This window comes from Magallana gigas, chromosome 3, assembly GCF_963853765.1.
Source record: "Magallana gigas chromosome 3, xbMagGiga1.1, whole genome shotgun sequence".
Lineage (NCBI taxonomy): Eukaryota > Metazoa > Mollusca > Bivalvia > Ostreida > Ostreidae > Magallana > Magallana gigas.
This window is the reverse complement of record NC_088855.1, coordinates 37,841,586-37,859,978: the sequence shown is the minus strand read 5'-3', so window position 1 is coordinate 37,859,978 and position 18,393 is coordinate 37,841,586. Positions and strand designations below refer to the sequence as shown.

Genomic DNA, 18,393 nt, shown 5'->3' with positions numbered 1-18,393 from the left:
TATAATTTCGACAATGTAGAAATCAAAAGTTGAAGTTGTATCTTTTCGCTTTTATGGTTAATTTTTCTATGCATTTAGTTTGTATATTATTTGTCTGTTTGGAAAGAGTATGCATACGTATAAGTTATCAATAATCGAATACCCGGAAGTAAAATAAAATTTGTAAATAAAGTCAGCGGGAAATTGGAATGAGAAAAGGAAATAAACTAGGTATGTTTCTATTTTATTAAACTATCAAAAAAAGATAAAATCAACGTCATTTTTATTTTACAAAAACAACAATTGCCAAGGCTTTGCAGCCATGTATATGTAGAAGTTTCAATCTTTGGAGTGTGATGAATCTTAACTTCAACATTAGTGATACTCATTTTTATGCTTATCTTTGAGTGCTGTTTGGTCAAATAGTCGGGTTTACAACATATAACAAGAAGCTATCTTACTTCCGAGGTTTAATTAATTGATTTGCACAATATATTTTGCATTTAAATACAACTAAAATTTTTAAAATATTGTCATCTTGTATTAATTTAAATAGAGATGGAGAAGGATACCCCAAGGACACTAATACAAGGACTGATTAATGCTTCGCAGACTAATGAGACAAAACGTCCAGTCAGAAAACGGCAGGTCTCAAAAACGCCTGAAGTAGACAACAGACTTAGTCGTTCACTTCCATCTGCAGAAATAGGTCTGGGCCAGCGAGAGGAGGACATTCCCAGGTAATTTTTTCTTAAAGCAATGATATAACTATTGAATTATTTTTTATCTACATGTATTTCATATTTAGAACTTTTAAGTATACAACAGATGCTTTATTTAGCCTTTTCTATATATTTGAAATTAAAATATTGACTATAGTCATACATGAAAATACATACACTATAGATTTCTTTATTTGAATATTACAGAACCAACAATAGAAAGTATCACTTCAATGGTATGTATTTTGTAGAAGTTTCAATCTGTTATGTTTGATGCTGTAGAGTAGTGTATATTATAGTTGAACTATAACATGAAATTACAATAATTTAATAATCTTTTCATAATGTAACACTAAATTGTATTGATCTTTTGGCATGAATTTGGCAAATATTCAGCTTTCATCAGGAAGAAGTATCAGAATAGGAAATATGAAGTTGAGTTCAATTAATTGATACATACATATATTGTAACTGGTAAGTTAAATAGATAGTTTTTTTTCAAATAGAGATGGAGAAGGATTTAGATACCCCACGGACACTTATACAGGGACTGATTAATGCTGCGCAGACCAATGAAACGGAACGTCCAGTCAGAAAACGGCGCATCTCTCGAACACCAGAAGTGGATACCAGACTTAGTCGATCACTTCCACCAGCAGATATAAGTCTAGGCCAGGGAAGTGAAGACATCCCAATGTAAATATTTTTTTGCAGAGTGACAAACTTTATGAACTTGTTGCATCTATTACCGTAAATATAGATTCCTATAAATGAAACATACAGATCCCATGAAATCATAAGAAGCACATTTCGACAATTTTCAAATTGAACTACGGTTTTGTAGTTTATACAAAAAGGATTTCTGAATACTAGTATCCATTAAAACAGCATCAAGTATTTAGAGAATGTTAATCATGATTCCTGCTGCAATATGCTTTTTGATAATTCTGTGATGTTTAATCATCGTTTTTATTTGATTTTCTGTTACCAAGCAATGTCACAGACGATAGCACTCCTAAGAAAAGGAAATTTGCCGGAAGGAGACGAGAGTCATTGGTTGATTCTGTGCGTCGGAAAAGATTTCATTTTCAGAACTCAGGTACAAAATCAGATAATGTACCATACTGACCTATTTTCTAAAGTATAAATATATCATCCTTTGGAAAAGATTTGATTTTCGAAGACATTTTACAGAAATTTGAATAACTGTTTTATGTAAAGTAAATGCATAATTTAAAGCTATTTACTCATCAGGACAATAGCAAGTTTATTGTCTCCTCTTAAGGCAACTAATTTCCTCAAAGGCACATTGTGAAATAGTTGATATTGAGAGCTTTTGTCCAAATAGTTAGGTAAATCGATGTTTTATTATACTATAGAAGACTTTAATTTGCTGTTGGTAAGCAAATACAAGTTTATCAGACTTTGAATTTAACAGATAAGTCAAGATAAAACATTCTAAATATTAATGTACATGTAGTTTTGATGACCTTTTATCATGGGCAAATGGCATGGAAACTGTTTCACTGTAAACATTCTGTAGATAAAATAAAAGGTTTGTGCATTGTAAATTTACAAAAAATATGAGCAGATTTAAAGCAAATATGCTTTTAAACTTACAAGGTTATATACACTTATTTATTTTTAGAACCATCAATGACGCTGCCAAACAGTCCAAATAAAATTGCGATGGATAACAGTTCAGGAGAGCCTAGGAGAAAATCCCCAAGATTAGCCAGTCAAATGGAGATTCAGTCCTCAACTACAGAGTTATCTTCATTCACCTCTAATGCTTCACAGCCAAGAAATCTTAAGAGAAAAAGAGAAAAACCAAAGTTCATTTTTTCAGTGGAGAAGGATTCATCAAAAACTTCCCAACAGGGAGAAGAGGCTTACAGCCTTAGGTCATCTCCAGTGAAACAGACACCTAAAAGGACTTCACCACGAAAACAGTCTAACTCAGTTCACCGCCTTATATCATCACAAGTGGAACAAACAGCACCAAGAACTCCACCTCAAAAACAGCCAAAATCAACTAGTGACATTATGCCATCTCCAGTGAAACAGATAACTCCAAGGACTTCCCCCAGAAAACAGCTGAAATCAGTTGATAGTCCTAGGTCATTCCCAGTGAAACCAACAACACCAAGGTCTTCACCAAGGACACAACCAAAATCAGTCCAAAAGCAGCAACACTTTTCTTTTACTAAATCTGCTTCTGTGCTTTCTACACCCCAAAGGACCACACCTGTGAGCTCCAATGTAACAACTCCTTCAAGGATTCTGACAAGTACACCTCGAAGGGTCCAGCCAATTGCTTTCAATGGTACATGTATGCTTTTGTTCTATGGAAGTTCAATTTATCTTTTCTTGATTTTAGAATTTATAGCAAGTTCATGCAAAGAATTGATTATTTTCAGATGAAAATTTTAGTATAGCTATGGAAAACATCTCTCCAAAAAGAAAGAGTCTTAGACCTGACAACGATGAAATTGCATCATTTTCCAATAGGTCATCTTTATCAATCCTAAGAAGTAGTGCAAGAATGTCTGATAATGATAATGATGAAAACTTGATAAATTCACCACGGAAAAACAACACAAGTTTTAGAAGGAAAACACCAGAGGAAACTACTGAATCCCTGTCAAGAAGAATATTGAATGAAGACCCAGAAGAAAGCTTCATTGGAACTCCTAACACACATGTTAATCAAGACGAGACTCCAAGAACTCCAAACAGACACTTGAGGTCAGTTGATTTTTACAGGGTCAAACAATCTACACAGAAGACTCCAACACAAACGGAAATGAAAAGTCCATCTAGGATAAATGTGACACCAATATCACAAAGAAATGCAAGAAGATTAGCAGCTTCTCAAACACAAAATATTGTGGATCGAACAATGCCAAGTGGGAGCAAGACAGGAGACAATGAAGGTCCCATGCATGGGATGCCTGGAAGGGATACAGTCATGACCCCTGCATTTGAGCGAACAGCCCTGGGGCCAAGGCATTCCAGCCCTGTATCTAGAACTCAGCACATCACACTGACTGGTGATGAAAATTTGCCAGGTACATATGCACCAAAGATTGAGCGTTAATTTTTGTGGAATTTCAATACATTGGTAAAGATGATCATGAAGAATACACTGTTTTTATTTATGATGAAGTATACACTAACAAATTAATTTACTTCATCACTACGATGAGTCTTTAATAACATTCACCTTGAGTAAACAAAAACCCGGAGGATCTGAGAGGTACCACAATTTGAGTTTTGGTTAAATTATTGGGTAGAGGGTGTCCAATATTAAACATACATGTAAATATATGTTTATTTTTATTAATTGGGTTTTCCAATGGAAAAATCTGGTTATTGAAATGTTGAAAATTGTGGGCGGGCGGCTGCCAAAAGGGTACCCCTATTGTACAGATAACTCCTCCTACAGTTTTCTAGATAGGAAGTTGTTCATTTGCTGATCAATTGGACATATATCAGAGGTGTGCATATTGCTAGGATTTTGATTTCTGATGATTTATGAAAAAAATTTCAGCTGTTGAACTTATTCATTTTTTGGCAAAGTGTTGCATATAGAGTACCGGTACCCCATTTCTATGGATAGGTACTGTTTGTCAATTCACGGTTGACAAATGGATTATGGATACTGCTCACACAAAAGAAAACCAGGTTTGCTGTCACATTGACAGCTTTTCTCTTGTTAAGGTCTTTATTGATATTTTATTTTTTTCAGATGTGTCCATGATTGAAAGACAAGAAAAAACTTTTTATCAAGATGTAAGGAAGTACCATGATATTAATGTTTATGACAACAACTGTTATGCATTCAATCTTACTATTATTTGAAGTAAAACAGTGCAAATAAGCATCATACTTATTTTGATCATACATGTGGATAAATGACTTAACTAAGTACATGTACTTTATTTAAATTTCTTTAAGGATTTGGACAGAACTGAACAGTACAGACTGAAAACACCCCATCTAGGGCCACCAAGACTCCACGTCCCCACCCCCTCAGATACACCTGTCCCTCAGCCCCTGGTCACTCAGCCGGTGAAAGACAAACAAACAAACAGGTACAGTGACATGTTTACCTATGAACAAAGAAGTACTGGACCAAGAAACAGGACCTTAAGCTTTTAACAGAACAGAATGAGTTATTATTTTTTTTGATATTTTGATGTGTCAGTTCTGTTTTATAACAGAAAATGGTACACCGGTGTATTTGAATAAGAACCAAGTACACATACAGTAACTCAAAATACAGTTTGTAATACCTATAGTAATATACCGGTACCACAGGCTATTGACCTTAAAAACATTTCTTTTTATAGTTAGATTAATAACAGTATTATAATGATATGGAAATCCCCTAATTATTGAAAGAAATGTTTTTAAGATGGTAAGATCCATATTTTGACATACTTCTTATGGAATTTAATAATTACATGTGAATCAAGTACAATTTCATTCTTTCCCGAAACTTACTCAACAGTGTAGCGCAATGCGTAAGATCGTTGAAACAAGTCATGAATCCGCTGGGGGGTTTTACAATTTTTACTTTATCAAAAAGAATTAAAACATATTTTTTGGTCAAATATTGTAATACATGTACATGTATTTTAAAATTTTGAACCAGTGAAAGTCTTTTGATTATGATGCACTTTTATCCACATTTATATCTACAGGTGTCCCATACCACACTATAGCATATTTGATATAGGCCCCTATTGGTGCTTGTAAATAGGGTTGTGTTCCTTGCTACAAGTTGGATTTCAATTTTGGAAGTTTAAAACTATTACCTGGTATTTGTAAGAATGCATGTACTAGTTTATTTTCATTTATATAATTTTTTTCACAGATCAAAAGCCACAAAGAAACCAAGAGTAAAAGTACAGTCTCTTACTTTACCTGCGGTGACCATCAGACAGACATTCAATCATTTCTGCAAGATGAGAGTGGATAAGGACACTTTACCTGAACTTGTTAAAATGTAAGATTTTATTTGTGAAATATCCTGTCTGAATGAGAAGGGAATTGATTTTATAAGAATGGGATGAAAAATTATGATCATTAAGAGATAGGTTTTCTTCTTTCACTCTCTTCTTCTATGTGTATTTTACTTAAACAGAAAACCTATACAAGTTTTGGAACAAAAGATTCTCCAGGGTAATCTCATTTCATATATTGTAAAAGTAAATCTGGGGTCTGTGTTTAAAAAATACATTTTTAAAATGGGAGATGCCTGCTTTCTTGTCGGATTCATTTTGAATGAAATTCAATTTAATTAAAGAAATATGATGCATTTTTGTAACATCATAATTCAATGAAAAATATATTTTTCTCAAAAACTTTTTTGTGGGGAAAGATTAAACTATTTAACATTTATTTGAGTCACAATTCACAAGTGTTGGCCAAACACTATTTAATTTATGTGCATTTCAAATGGTATCAGATATTCTGGGACACCCTGTATGTATTAAGTATTACATACTACTTCACTATAATTGTAGCCGAGGGTCTCATTTCATATGTAAATGTTTCTTTGGAAAAAGTATTCCATATCATGAAATGTGCTTGTAGAACTGATGAATATTTTGATCGAGTTGCCCAGGATTTGGAGGCCTTTGCCCACCATGCCGGAAGGAAGACTATTGATGAGAGAGATGCTGAACTACTCCTTAAGAGGTACAGTGTACCTGTATTCATCCTTTTAATCTTCATTTTATTCTTAATGTATGAGTAAGCCAGTTGTGGTTGAAGTGCAGGGAATCATTTTATTATTACATTAACTTTTTTTGTTCAGTTTGTGAAAAATACCTCATAAATTAAGCAGCAAGTCTTGTGTGTGAAGGGAAAAAGGAAGTTTGTTATAAATTTTGCAATATTTTTGAATATACCTGTACATAAACTTGTAGGTTGTCTCTAGCATATATACATGTCTTATTGTTGTCCTTCTACATCATTTTCATTTTTTTTTTACAGGCAAAAAATCATAACTAACACAACGTCACTAACACACCTAGTTGAGAAGTACCTTCCTATGGAACTCCGACAGGAAATCATACCCATGGCAAGATCCGGGAACAAGATATTCCCCGGGAATTGATTATTGATGAACTGTACCTGATCACGTTATACACTTGATATCTAATTGTAATTTTTTATTCCATAAAATCAATAATGTTTTACTTGAAACATACAAGTCATTCTTTTTGTTAAAGAATGAGATCAGAAGGCCTTTAAACACATGTACATGTAGTTTGTTACTCAACTATTATTTTTTTAAAGGATCTTTGACAAATTATTTAAAGAGGCATTAAACTTTACTTGGAATATGGTCTGTTTGAATTTTTTTTTTTGATAGATTTTTTGTATACCAAACTCTAGATGGAAAAAGGTTTGCAATAACAAAAGGGAACCAAATGTGGCTTTTTTTTAAAGCTAAACACAAGTCATAAATAGGCAACATTATATGGGTATATAGACTCTTCAATTTTGTTACACCGGATTGCAAACTTAATATATGGCAAATAATTTGATAATTTCAGTGTGACCAAGTAACACAGTGATGTAGGATGTACATGTACATCCACACAGGCGAGACCCCTATAGCTAAATATTTTGAACTGTTAAGTGGTCAGAGGCTTACAGAGGGGTTGAAGAAGTAGGGGAGAGGAAAGAAAATTATGGCCGAAAGCACCTCATACAAGTTGTGTTCAGATTTAGATTTGTCTTGAAAATCTCTCCTGTACATTGCACAGCCCCATTTCAACCAAAATATGTCTTTCAACTGCTATGTATATATATTCTAAATTTTATCTCTTATTTGGATTACTTCTCAAACTTTATCAACATGATTTGCATCTGAAAAATATTTGTTCTTAATTATAATTTTGACTCAAATAATTTTCAGTTAACATCACAAGAAACTTATAAATAAGAATGATTTTTTTTGTCCTTAGAATCTAAAATACAAGAAAACTCTTAATATTTTATAATACATGTAATAGGATAATTTAACCAACAAAAGTTCACAGTTTGATGCAAGGTGTTTAAACAATGTCTTTGTTTCTTTATGTAATTTGTGAATTTCTAAAAACCCAATCACTGATGGTATCATGCAAGATTTGCAAATGCCAACTGTTGGCAACATTGTTTAAATGTCATTAAATAAACAGCTCATTGCATATTTCAATTTTGGATTTTTTGACAGATATCTCTCTAATCAGGTGAACTCTACCAATTCATGCAATCATAAAAAAATTTTCCTCATTTTATAACAATTTTTTTTTCCAAGTAAGGATTTATTTTTATGAAATTCAGAAAAAGAAGAATGAGTTGTTCATCATTCACTAAGCATTTGCAAGACTACATGTAGATGTTTGGTTTCCTATTACAACACCAATCAAACAATATAAAACAAATCTGATGTTCAATGGACAAAATTTTTATTTACATATTATTACCAACAAATGACAACATTGCAGGAACATGATGATGTATTGTTCTGATAGCACTTTTACACAGAGATGATCTGTTCTCATTTCTTCTCCTTCTCGGCCTTATACTGATAATGGAGATCAAATACATCGGTCTGTGAGATGAATTCCCAACCACTTTCCTTCATGTGGTACACTACAAGATATTATCACATTTTCAAATATGCATGTAAACACTTTTTATTACAATCATTACCTGTATTACACTTGTATTGTAATTCTTGCAATACACAAAATTACACTTACAGTTGACTACACCACCACTGTATGCGTCCCTGTGTGTGGCATGGTAGATCGACCTCCTTCCAAGGTCAATAGCTTCCTCCACAGAAAGGTCATATCGGTAGCCGCTGTCTAAAACACCGTAGGCATAGACTGACCCAGAACCCACAGAGTATATGTTGTTAGACATTCGTTCTCCGTCACTGTCAACATAGTACAGACCAGGTCCCTAGTGAAACAAAATAAGATGAATGACTGAAATGTATCTTAATTACATGTAGTATATGAAGAGTTTCTATACATGTAAGTTGTTTATTCTCAATATAAAAACATTACTCATTGATTAGGCATTAAAAATGGCCCTTTCTTTATAATACTTAAAATAATCATGTGTTGTATGCATAGACTGATTCAGTATATCTTACCCTTTTGTCCCATCCACAAATCATAGTTCCCTGCAATGAAACAATAAAAATTATCTAATTAATTTTGAATTCAAGAAAAAAGAGCACTTGTGAAGTTTTTAGTAAAATGAAATACATATACATGTACTTGCATTTACAATGTACAAAGGATGTGAAAAGTCACATGTTATCTTAGTTCATTAGATTTCAATTGGCTTTGTTGGTCAGTAACTGACAAATATAATTATAGCCACCACGAAATTTACCAGCGAAAGTTATGGTGATGAATTTGTATAGTTCTGAATTTTTTTTTATAATATCGGATAAATGACATGTTTAAGATTTAATTTCCTTCAAATGTATATCAAATATCTCAACTTGATTTTATTTCATTATAAATCAAATTACACAACCTAATTTCAGTTAGACGTGTTTCAAGTTTTCCAAATGATTTTTAAATGCTCTCATCCGACAATTAATTGAAATTGTCAATGTTCACAAGATTTTTTTTGTTCAGGCAAGGTATATACTGTATTACAGATGAAATTTTTAAATTTATGAAGAACAACTTGCCATAGAGAGTCCCATTCCTTTGTAGTTGTAAACAATATTTGCCAACAGTTTGGATGCTGCAGCAACTGATATCCTCTCCTTGTTCCTTAATTCATATATCCTACAAAGTAATAATTACACAACATGACTTTTTTTTCTACAATGCACGGGCACCCAAAGGTGAAAATATTTCTTTCAATATTCATCTATTACTGTAAATAATAACAAGTTTCATCACAGATGCCATTTTGAATTATTATGAATTTGATCAAATGATATGCAGATGTTTAGCTAATAAAACAGGCATCCTAGCATTACACAGGGACTTCTCCACTTACCGACATTGTCTCGCTAGTACCCTTTCCCAGTAAGCACAATCTGCAGCTCCACCCGCCATAGTTCCAAGTAAATATGGGTTGATTTCAATCACCTTTTTAACGGTCTGGGACTCTGTAGATTCAAAAGTTACATATTCAATATTCCGATAAAAATTACTGCATTAGAGATTAATGAAAGTATGTATCGGAGAAATTTTACTTTTGTCATGATATGGTGTACTGAGAAGTGTACACTGTTTGTTATAAAAATTTGAATCAATTTTGTTTGTGGCTTCCAGGTGTAAATTGTTGAGATTGGGACCCCAGATGAGTTATAATAGCTTGTTTCTGCAGTAGTAATGAGATATAAACCTACAGTCCATCAAAATGGAAAAATTTTACTAGGTATTTTCATTAATAACAGTATCTAGATGAACATAGTATGTTTATGCAGATACATGTACTTATTTAATGATAATACCAAGTAATTTGTAGTTTTTTTATGTTCAGCATACATAAAAATAAACAGCTTTTATTACACAAGTTTTTCTATAAGCCTATAGTTTGTAGAGATTGATCCATACAAAGTTTTGGATCTACTGAGGGATCAATTACTCGCAAAGTAAAGTTCCTTCTTTAAATGCCAACTGACTTAATTTTTGACAAATAAACATTTCTTATTTATTACAGTGTAAATTCATATCCCATTTGGAATGTTTTCCATGTACCTTTAACAGACTATTACAACCCAATCAGATCAAATCTCCTTATTAACTTGCTCATTAACTTGTTTACTGTGAGCTTTGCTCTTCTGGTTGACCCAAAATGGGATAGAATAGCCAATATTTGATATCATATCCCACACAGGTATAGATCACTTTGTCAACGAACTCTTCTGACAACCCTCATACATAGTATAAAATATAAATTGAACAACTTTGCAAAATATCAACAAAACAGTCTGACGTGACCCAGAATTGGCAACTTTACAGTACTAAGATAAATAATCAAAAAAATCTTAAACATAAATACTAGGAAATTCATATTTGATTTTAAGACAATTAAAGAAAAAAATATTTTGACTATATTTGGTTCTAACCAATAGAAGGTCCTGCAGTGGCTCTTGAATCAACAGCAACAATGACACCATGTTGAAATTTGAAGGCCAGGGTTGTGGTTCCATGGTCAAAGTGGATCTTGACATCACTTTTAGGATTTGTAAATTCCTTTAGACTCTCAAACGGCTAAAATATATGATGTTATAAGGTAAACTATCAAGATATTTTCCAACTTTACTTACAATTAACGAGGAAATTCGAAATACTTTATGAGTCTGCACAAAATATTAAGGCATGTCTTCGTTTTCTTACATCTATGCCGTAAGGGACTGTGAAGTTGGTTGTTGAAGTTAAGGCATCGTCTAACAAATGTGTAGATGACCCTCCAAAATCACTAAGAAAACTATTTTTTAACTGGTTTGTTTTCAAGCCACAGACATCGGCAAGCGCCATGATGATAATATTGTTTTCGGTTACAGTTTCGCACTCAATTATTTTGAAAAATATTTTTATTAAAAACAAATTAATTAAGACATATATTTTAAATGATATGTACATTTGTTAATACATCTAACAAAAAATAAAACTTAAAATAAAGCATGCAGAAAAATGACAAAATTGTATATTCCACTTCCGGATGTCTGCTATCAGCTGATACTCACTGATACATGGCTGATATATTTGAAGTTTTTCTGACATTTTTTATTATCGTTGTTGCTTTAGTTGCGGTTATCCTTTTCATAGCCTGTGGTAAGTCTGTAGTATTTCTTAATGAGATATCATGTATAATCTCTAGAAGCAATGCCACCCCAAAATTGGGCAAAGTAGCACATGCAAGACAATCAAGTCAGTAACGTTATATTGCAAATTCAAGGACCTACATATTATGTACAAAGTTAAACTACCGTATACTATAGTTTATATGTACACATTTGCTTAGGTTCTATACGTATGATACCTGATTTACATACAAATCCTACAAATGTAGTAATTAAGTCATGTTGTCACGGGCCCTGTTGTCAAAATCTGTCATCAGGGGCATCTTATCCGCTCAGCTTTCTGCGACATATATATAGCATATCAGATAATATAGTGACTATCCTATAATTTTTTTTACACATTGTCATATATGTTCTTAATAATTGGTTATTGCTGTCAGAACAGAAAAAGAGAACACTTAATTAGGTTTCATTATTCATCTATCTTTTGTGGTATATTTTCAGGATGGTACCTAGTGTGGAAATTGTTTTTGTCCAAGTTTAAGTTTGTTCAAGAACTATTGGGGAAAAATGAAAGTGAACGTGCAGAGGTTTCACCAAAGAAGCCAAGAACAAAACTCAGGAAAGACTAGAAAACATGATTAAAATGAAATCGGTTTAAGAACCACGTACATTGAAGAGACCCTGGAAATAGGATCTGACAAAGGCAACAGTAGGATGGTGCTAGTGATTGAAAAATTCAAAAGTCTGATGGGGACCATTCGTGTTGGAGGACCATATATTTCATGTCATTAGTTTGAAATTCAGGATTACATTAGAAATTTGGATATGCTTGCCAGAAGGGCCTGAATAAGGTTGTGATGCTGTTGCTGTACATTTTATAATCTAAAATCATTATTATGATTGTCATAAAGATACAGATGTATGTTTTGTTAATTTTGGACACTATAACTGGCTCCAACAGTTTTTAGAACCATGTATATCTTCTTTGTTTCTATAATAATAAAAGATGAAGAAGATGCCAACAATGGTTTATTGTGTGTAAAATACAAAATATTACAAAAACAATGTACATACAATTATCTTGATTTGTTGTTCTTCCTGTGTGTATCTTATTAATTTCATGCAAAATATGTCCATAGTTGCTTTGAAACATATTTACAGAGATGAACCTGGTAAAGTCCTTTTCTAGAGGTTATGTTATTGGCTGTTTCTAGCCTTTACCATAACAATAGCTTTTAAACCAACAATGACCAATAAATCCAGCTTATTACAATTCAAATACCAATTCTTCTGTAGGTTTCCTATTGTAAGTATTAATTAGAACATTATTAAGATTTTTTAAAAATGTCCTAAATAAAGCCCAGGCCACTTGAATGGCAAACGTCTGAACAGGGATCCTATGTTGAATGGTGTAACAATAAATGTTTTCCTAATATCATGTCAATTTGTAAATTGAATTCAAGACATAGTAAGTGCATGGTTAGGATAAGCAAATATTCATATTTAATAAGTGATTCAGGCCCCTTTGGTAAGGTGTTTGTGGAGATGGGGTACTTTATTTGTCAGAGATTGAATACGCACTAATAAAGGGGGGGGGGTGGCGTAGTATATCTACAACTTCAATATAACTTCAATTTCACTCCTAATTTCCTTATTTATAAATTTCATATTAATTTTTTACATACTCCCAAAAGGGGGGGGGGGGAGGGGGGTAACTCCATGATAATTCAATTTTTTTTAATATGTAAATTTAACAAAATTAGTGCCCCCCCCCCGATGCTACGTGCCTGCTTTTCGTTTTCATATTGCGTCCGGATAAGACCAAAAGGTCAGCAAAATCTCAACAGGGCGCTCAAAAACCCACACACTGTCACGCAAACACAACTTGAATCTTCGCACAACACGCCTTCACGTTGATGTCACATGACCTGTCATACCTTTATAAGTACTCTGTTGAAAAAAAAAGAAGCTTTTTGGTTCTATTTTTCATGATTAAGATTGTTTATATATTTTTAATTGTTCATCGGACACCATTGAATTATTTAAAATAAAACACACACACACAAATATTTTAATGATCATGGGAAAGAGTAATAAAGAAGATGAGTGAATAAAATGCCCATATGAGGAATGATTCGATACTGCAAAATTAAAATATCATTAAATCTGATACTTTTTAAAAAAATTAATAAAAAACAATGTGTATTTAACGTAACATCGGTTTGTAACCTTTATAATTGCAATAGGTTGATTAAAACTGGCGTATGCGTGTCAAAACCTCCAAATAGTGTAATTTTTATAACTTCAATGCCTTTTCTTTCATAAAGTGGGTCTGAGCTCCATATTTTTGTCATAGTCTAAATGCGATTTAATGAAATTTAAACCGATTTTAATCAACAAAAATGTGGAGTGATGACCCACTATACTTTAAAAATGTCATTTTGTAGCCAAACAATTGAACGTTTTAGTAAAATAATACAAGTCCGTAAATTCGTGACCGTCTCATATAGCATTTAAACAACGCACTCTGTTGTGAATGAAATGGCTCAGTGGGTAGAGCACCAGATATTAGGTAACTTTATAGAACTATGGGTTTTAATTTATGGGTTCGATACCACCAAAACTTAAGGATTTATTCTTTTCTTATCGTTTTTTGAAACATTTCAAACTGAATATAGTCGGAATTACCTTCTGGTAAACTTGTATTATAACATATCAAATATATTTAATTGAAAAAATGTTAATTTGAAATTGTACTTTACGACTAAACCAAATGGACAGTTGCGCTATCTTATTCCCCCATCTTCTTTGGTACCAAAAATGTATTTTAACATGTTAAGAACATTGTTACAGTATGACCTATTTTAATAGTCGGTATCGAATTTAATATGACGAACAATGCTTTTCTGATCCATGCATTGTAACTTTACCTACACGAGGACCATGCAAGTTTCAAATGAACGTTAAGGAAGGAGCCTTTTCTGGTTTTCGACTTTTCAAAGGTATATTTGATTAAATGTAAATTAAATCAAGATGAAAGGAAATTAAAATATCACATTTTTCTTTTTTTTTACTATCATACAACTTGGCATATAGAAATAGTAATCAAAGTTAAGAATCTAACAAGGACCATATATTATAGGCGAAGTGTTGGCGTAGGAAAATATCACGTTTTTGCAATTCAGAATTGAAGTATAGTTTCATGAGTCTAATTAGCATTTTTTAAAACAATAACATTATTGTTGGATTTTTTCCAACTAATGCGAACTAATGATAACGATACTTGGGTTTCAGAATATGTTTTTTAAACATAATTTGCCAATCAAATTACATTTTTATTAGCTTTTAAGCGCTTATTCTATAAATAGGTTGATGTGAAAAAATCCCTGAAATCGGATTTTCTCTCTTATTATGTGGTCAATATATTAGCTTTTTGTCAATTTATATCTTTACATGAAGTCTTCATAATATGTGATAATCAGAAATATTTTAAAATTGGAAGCATAAAAAATAATAATCCAAATATCTTCAAAATTTAAGAAAATTAGAGGAAATGCGGGCTAAGCAATATCAATTTAAGTTTAAATATTTATTTTAATTTAGTAGTGTAAGCAGATAAACATTCTAACTACAACTGCATTGAAAAATTGAAACTTCATATCTTAAACAGGTGTCTACATAACTGCAAATAACTACATTTTTTTATCATCCTTTAAGTTGAGGGAAATGGTAGTGACCTTGACCTGACCTTTATGTGAAAACAAGATGGTCAAATTTGATTTAACTGTTAAAATCATTCGCTTATATGATATGTTTGACAGTCTGAACATGTCATGGATTTCTTAATATAAGAAGTATGTCTAATAACGAGAAGACTCATTCCTTAACGAAATAAACGCTTTACACAATTAGCGGAATTGTGTGCTTAAAATGAGCGAATGCTGCTTTCTAATGCAAAAACCAATGCTGATTGCTTTCATCACACCGCATTTTTAAATTCATTCAAGCAATTTATATATATGTTGAAATACCGGTATATGCCGATTTTATCAGTCTTATACGGCATCATAAAATAATAGCGCTTTCAATCAGTCATTTAAATAATAAGATGTAAACGCAAATTACATTCTTAAAAGTTGCATTGTCTGTATAATACTGATAGGTAATAAATCGAATTTTGCTTGTAAGCGTGTACATCAATTGTTGAATTTTGCAATAAATACAAAAGCACTGTTTGGAACAAACAAACTAGGTCCAAATTCAGTCATTGCGATTTGTCCTTGTCGGGCACAAATTGCATATGGCGTCTTGATGCCATCCCTCTCGGAAATAAACTTGTCTTGCAGTAGCTGACCCTCCTCGGAAATAACCTGAACCGAGTTGTTATCTAGACATACGAATATTTTTCCGTTCTGATCACACGCTAAGCCCCAAGGTGAACATGGAGTAGAGTAGGTCCACTCCAACTGGCTTGTCGAAAAGTTGACACAGACGACATGCTTCTGTTCTTTGTCGCTGACAACCACACTTCCGGTGGAAGTCACACTCAAGAAGCGCGGACACCGGAAAGCGTGGGAACGTTCGATCGACTTAAGCACGTGACCCCCTCTATCAATGATATCAATGGACATCCTGCCCTGGGTGCAAGATACCACAAAGTCTCCACTTGGCATTTGAGCAATCCCTTCGTAAGCTTTGTTCGTGCGCACGATCCCCTTGACATTCAATCCTCTTTCAGTCGAAATTATCGAAATCGTTCTCTTCTCCGGCTGAGTTACAGCAACCTCTGTAGGAACCGAAGCATTGCAGATCGAGACAGGACTCTCTATAGGTAATGTAAGATTGAGCGCGTGTGATGAGATAGAGACTTGCCGAATCATCTGGTTAACGCGATCTGTCGCAACAATGCTGGTTCCGACAAACACGACTCCAGTCATATGCCAGGAAGACACCCCCTCTGTCGCCGCTTTGACGTTTACTTTGCTCAGCGTCCTGGTTTGTCTAGGTTCCCTGAGTGGTCTTGGTGTTTGTGTCGGTCGCACTGCTCCAGTGGAGGTTTGCCGTTGGTATTCCTGAGCTTGACTTCCACTGAACTGATTGGACCGAGACTGTTCTCGCCGGTTCGCCGGTCTCCGTGTGTTGTTCCTACCTCCTCCTCCTCGATATATTTTGATTGTACCGACTTGAGGAGGGTTTCTAATGAAACTGTCAAAGGCAGTATTGGTGACAACATCAAGTTGCATTCCTGCAGTCTGGTTGGCAGCTTGCATGGCAGTATCAAATTCATCTGCTTGTGTTTCCATCCTCGGAAGAATATTTAGGACATCAGCATTGTGATTAATATTGCACATGTTTTCAAAGGAAAGTTTTGTAGATTCAATATTTGCGAGAACAGCATTAAGCTGCTGGTTTTCACCAGCGTAATTAACTGTAGCTTCGTTGACTTGTTGGCGAAGAATTTCCACTTGTTGAAGAATCACCTGGAAGAATGTGCCTAGCTTCCCTTCTATGTCATTTAGGGTATTCAATGCTCTTTCTTTGCTGGTGGCGAACGTTCCACTTAAAATCCCTTCTCCACTGTTCATTCTTCGTATTTTTTGAATTTGAGATTCAAATCTTCTTTTCAACGCTTGGATTCTGGGTCTCTGTCTTTCCATGGCGTCAGCCAAGGACACGCATTCACATGTCCTTTTCCTGTGTTCTCTTACTGCACAAAACGGACAAATCGAAATACTACATCCAAGACAGAAAAACTCAAGCGACCGATCCGGATGCTTATCACAACGAGGTCCATTGACAGTTCCCGCGTTTTCAGTATTTGTCGTCTGCGCGTTGTTCGATGAAGATCCTTTAACAGAATCTGAACCGTCTGGCGGTGTTCCTCCTTCTTCATGCGAGACTACAGCTTTCACAAGACTGATGAGAAATGTGTCCGTGGGGTATGCATCTGCCCATTGCCTGGGATGGAGACCTACTTTGGGTCGCTTCACAAGAGAACGGTCGTTTGGACAGTTGAACCCTTCTGCCGCTCGATCAGTTACCGTTAGCGTGATATGGTCGTTCAAGCACTGGCGACAAAAAGTATGTCCACATGACAGTAGTTTTGGATTCTCGTAACGACCTAGACATATGCTGCAGATCAGGTAGTCGTTCTCAACGTTTTTCACGACGCGCTGAGCCATGGTTTACAAACAAGGTTCATAACGACTCCATTACTGCTGCATGACTAGTGACACACGCATATGCGCGATTGGGGACTATAATAAAATTCGTCTTTACGGATTTAATTTTATTGAACTCATTCCAAAAACAACACACGTTGGAATACTTCGGTAGCCTTGCGAGGCACATAGAGTTTTAAATGTCTGTGTGCGCTTGGATTGTAAAAGCTCAATCACCCAAGTAGATACGAGAAGGTGTGTGCATAAGTTAGAAAGGGAAAACGAGCAATCAGTTTGGTGTCTCCACGACATTTAATATTGATGACAAAAGGCGCTGCGTTGTAAAAAAAAAATTAGAATTTAAATATGCACAACTAAACGCGTCGCATGTTCAATAACTATTTTTTATCAAACCGTCACATTTTTCTGTTAATCTCTCATATACACGTAAATGGACTAGTCTTGTATTGTAATTCAAAAGTAATTGACAACTGTAATGTTTGAAATAAATGTGCGTATACACTGAGCATGCATTCCCTACTGAAAAATCGTAGATGATTAATTAAAGCTTTATTTTCCCTACAGTTTAGGAAGGGGCTCATTATGAAGTAATAGTTGTACATATAAATAAATTGGAAATTATTTTACAATTGATATGGAAGTTGTTAAAGTATCGCAGTTTAGTACACTGTAAGTAGATTATCAATATACAATCCTGCACGTAAATACAGTA

At 33.8% G+C, this 18,393-nt stretch overlaps 3 protein-coding genes and 1 long non-coding RNA gene across 5 annotated transcripts; 2 read left to right on the top strand and 2 right to left on the bottom strand.

Moving 5' to 3' along the window:
- Positions 1-54: 54 nt before the first annotated feature.
- Positions 55-7,065, top strand: LOC105337952 (centromere protein T). 2 transcript variants are annotated; one of them, XM_034480125.2, is made up of 13 exons: positions 55-210; positions 536-719; positions 909-937; positions 1,208-1,397; positions 1,694-1,800; positions 2,350-3,027; positions 3,122-3,772; positions 4,453-4,496; positions 4,662-4,798; positions 5,584-5,715; positions 5,854-5,891; positions 6,306-6,410; positions 6,708-7,065. In XM_034480125.2, exons 1-13 carry the CDS (start codon positions 189-191, stop codon positions 6,719-6,721), a joined length of 2,331 nt encoding a protein of 776 aa, XP_034336016.2. In that variant the 5' UTR covers positions 55-188; the 3' UTR covers positions 6,722-7,065. The 2 variants fall into 2 exon arrangements, with proteins under 2 accessions (XP_034336016.2, XP_034336015.2); XM_034480124.2 differs by lacking the exon at positions 5,854-5,891.
- Positions 7,066-8,156: 1,091 nt separating this feature from the next.
- LOC105337951 (proteasome subunit beta type-5) lies at positions 8,157-11,249 on the bottom strand. The gene is made up of 7 exons (XM_011442900.3): positions 11,090-11,249; positions 10,819-10,963; positions 9,741-9,852; positions 9,424-9,523; positions 8,872-8,901; positions 8,471-8,675; positions 8,157-8,360 (listed from the first exon to the last, which is right to left on the bottom strand). Exons 1-7 carry the CDS (start codon positions 11,228-11,230, stop codon positions 8,266-8,268), a joined length of 828 nt encoding a protein of 275 aa, XP_011441202.3. The 5' UTR covers positions 11,231-11,249; the 3' UTR covers positions 8,157-8,265.
- A 137-nt stretch (positions 11,250-11,386) lies between these two features.
- LOC117692402 (uncharacterized) lies at positions 11,387-12,578 on the top strand. The gene is made up of 2 exons (XR_004603793.2): positions 11,387-11,527; positions 12,001-12,578. It is a non-coding gene; the product is annotated as an uncharacterized lncRNA (long non-coding RNA).
- A 3,117-nt stretch (positions 12,579-15,695) lies between these two features.
- LOC105337965 (E3 ubiquitin-protein ligase TRIM56-like) lies at positions 15,696-17,681 on the bottom strand. Its single transcript, XM_011442916.3, has one exon. The coding sequence runs from the start codon at positions 17,679-17,681 to the stop codon at positions 15,696-15,698; it is 1,986 nt and encodes a 661-aa protein (XP_011441218.3).
- Positions 17,682-18,393: the final 712 nt, after the last annotated feature.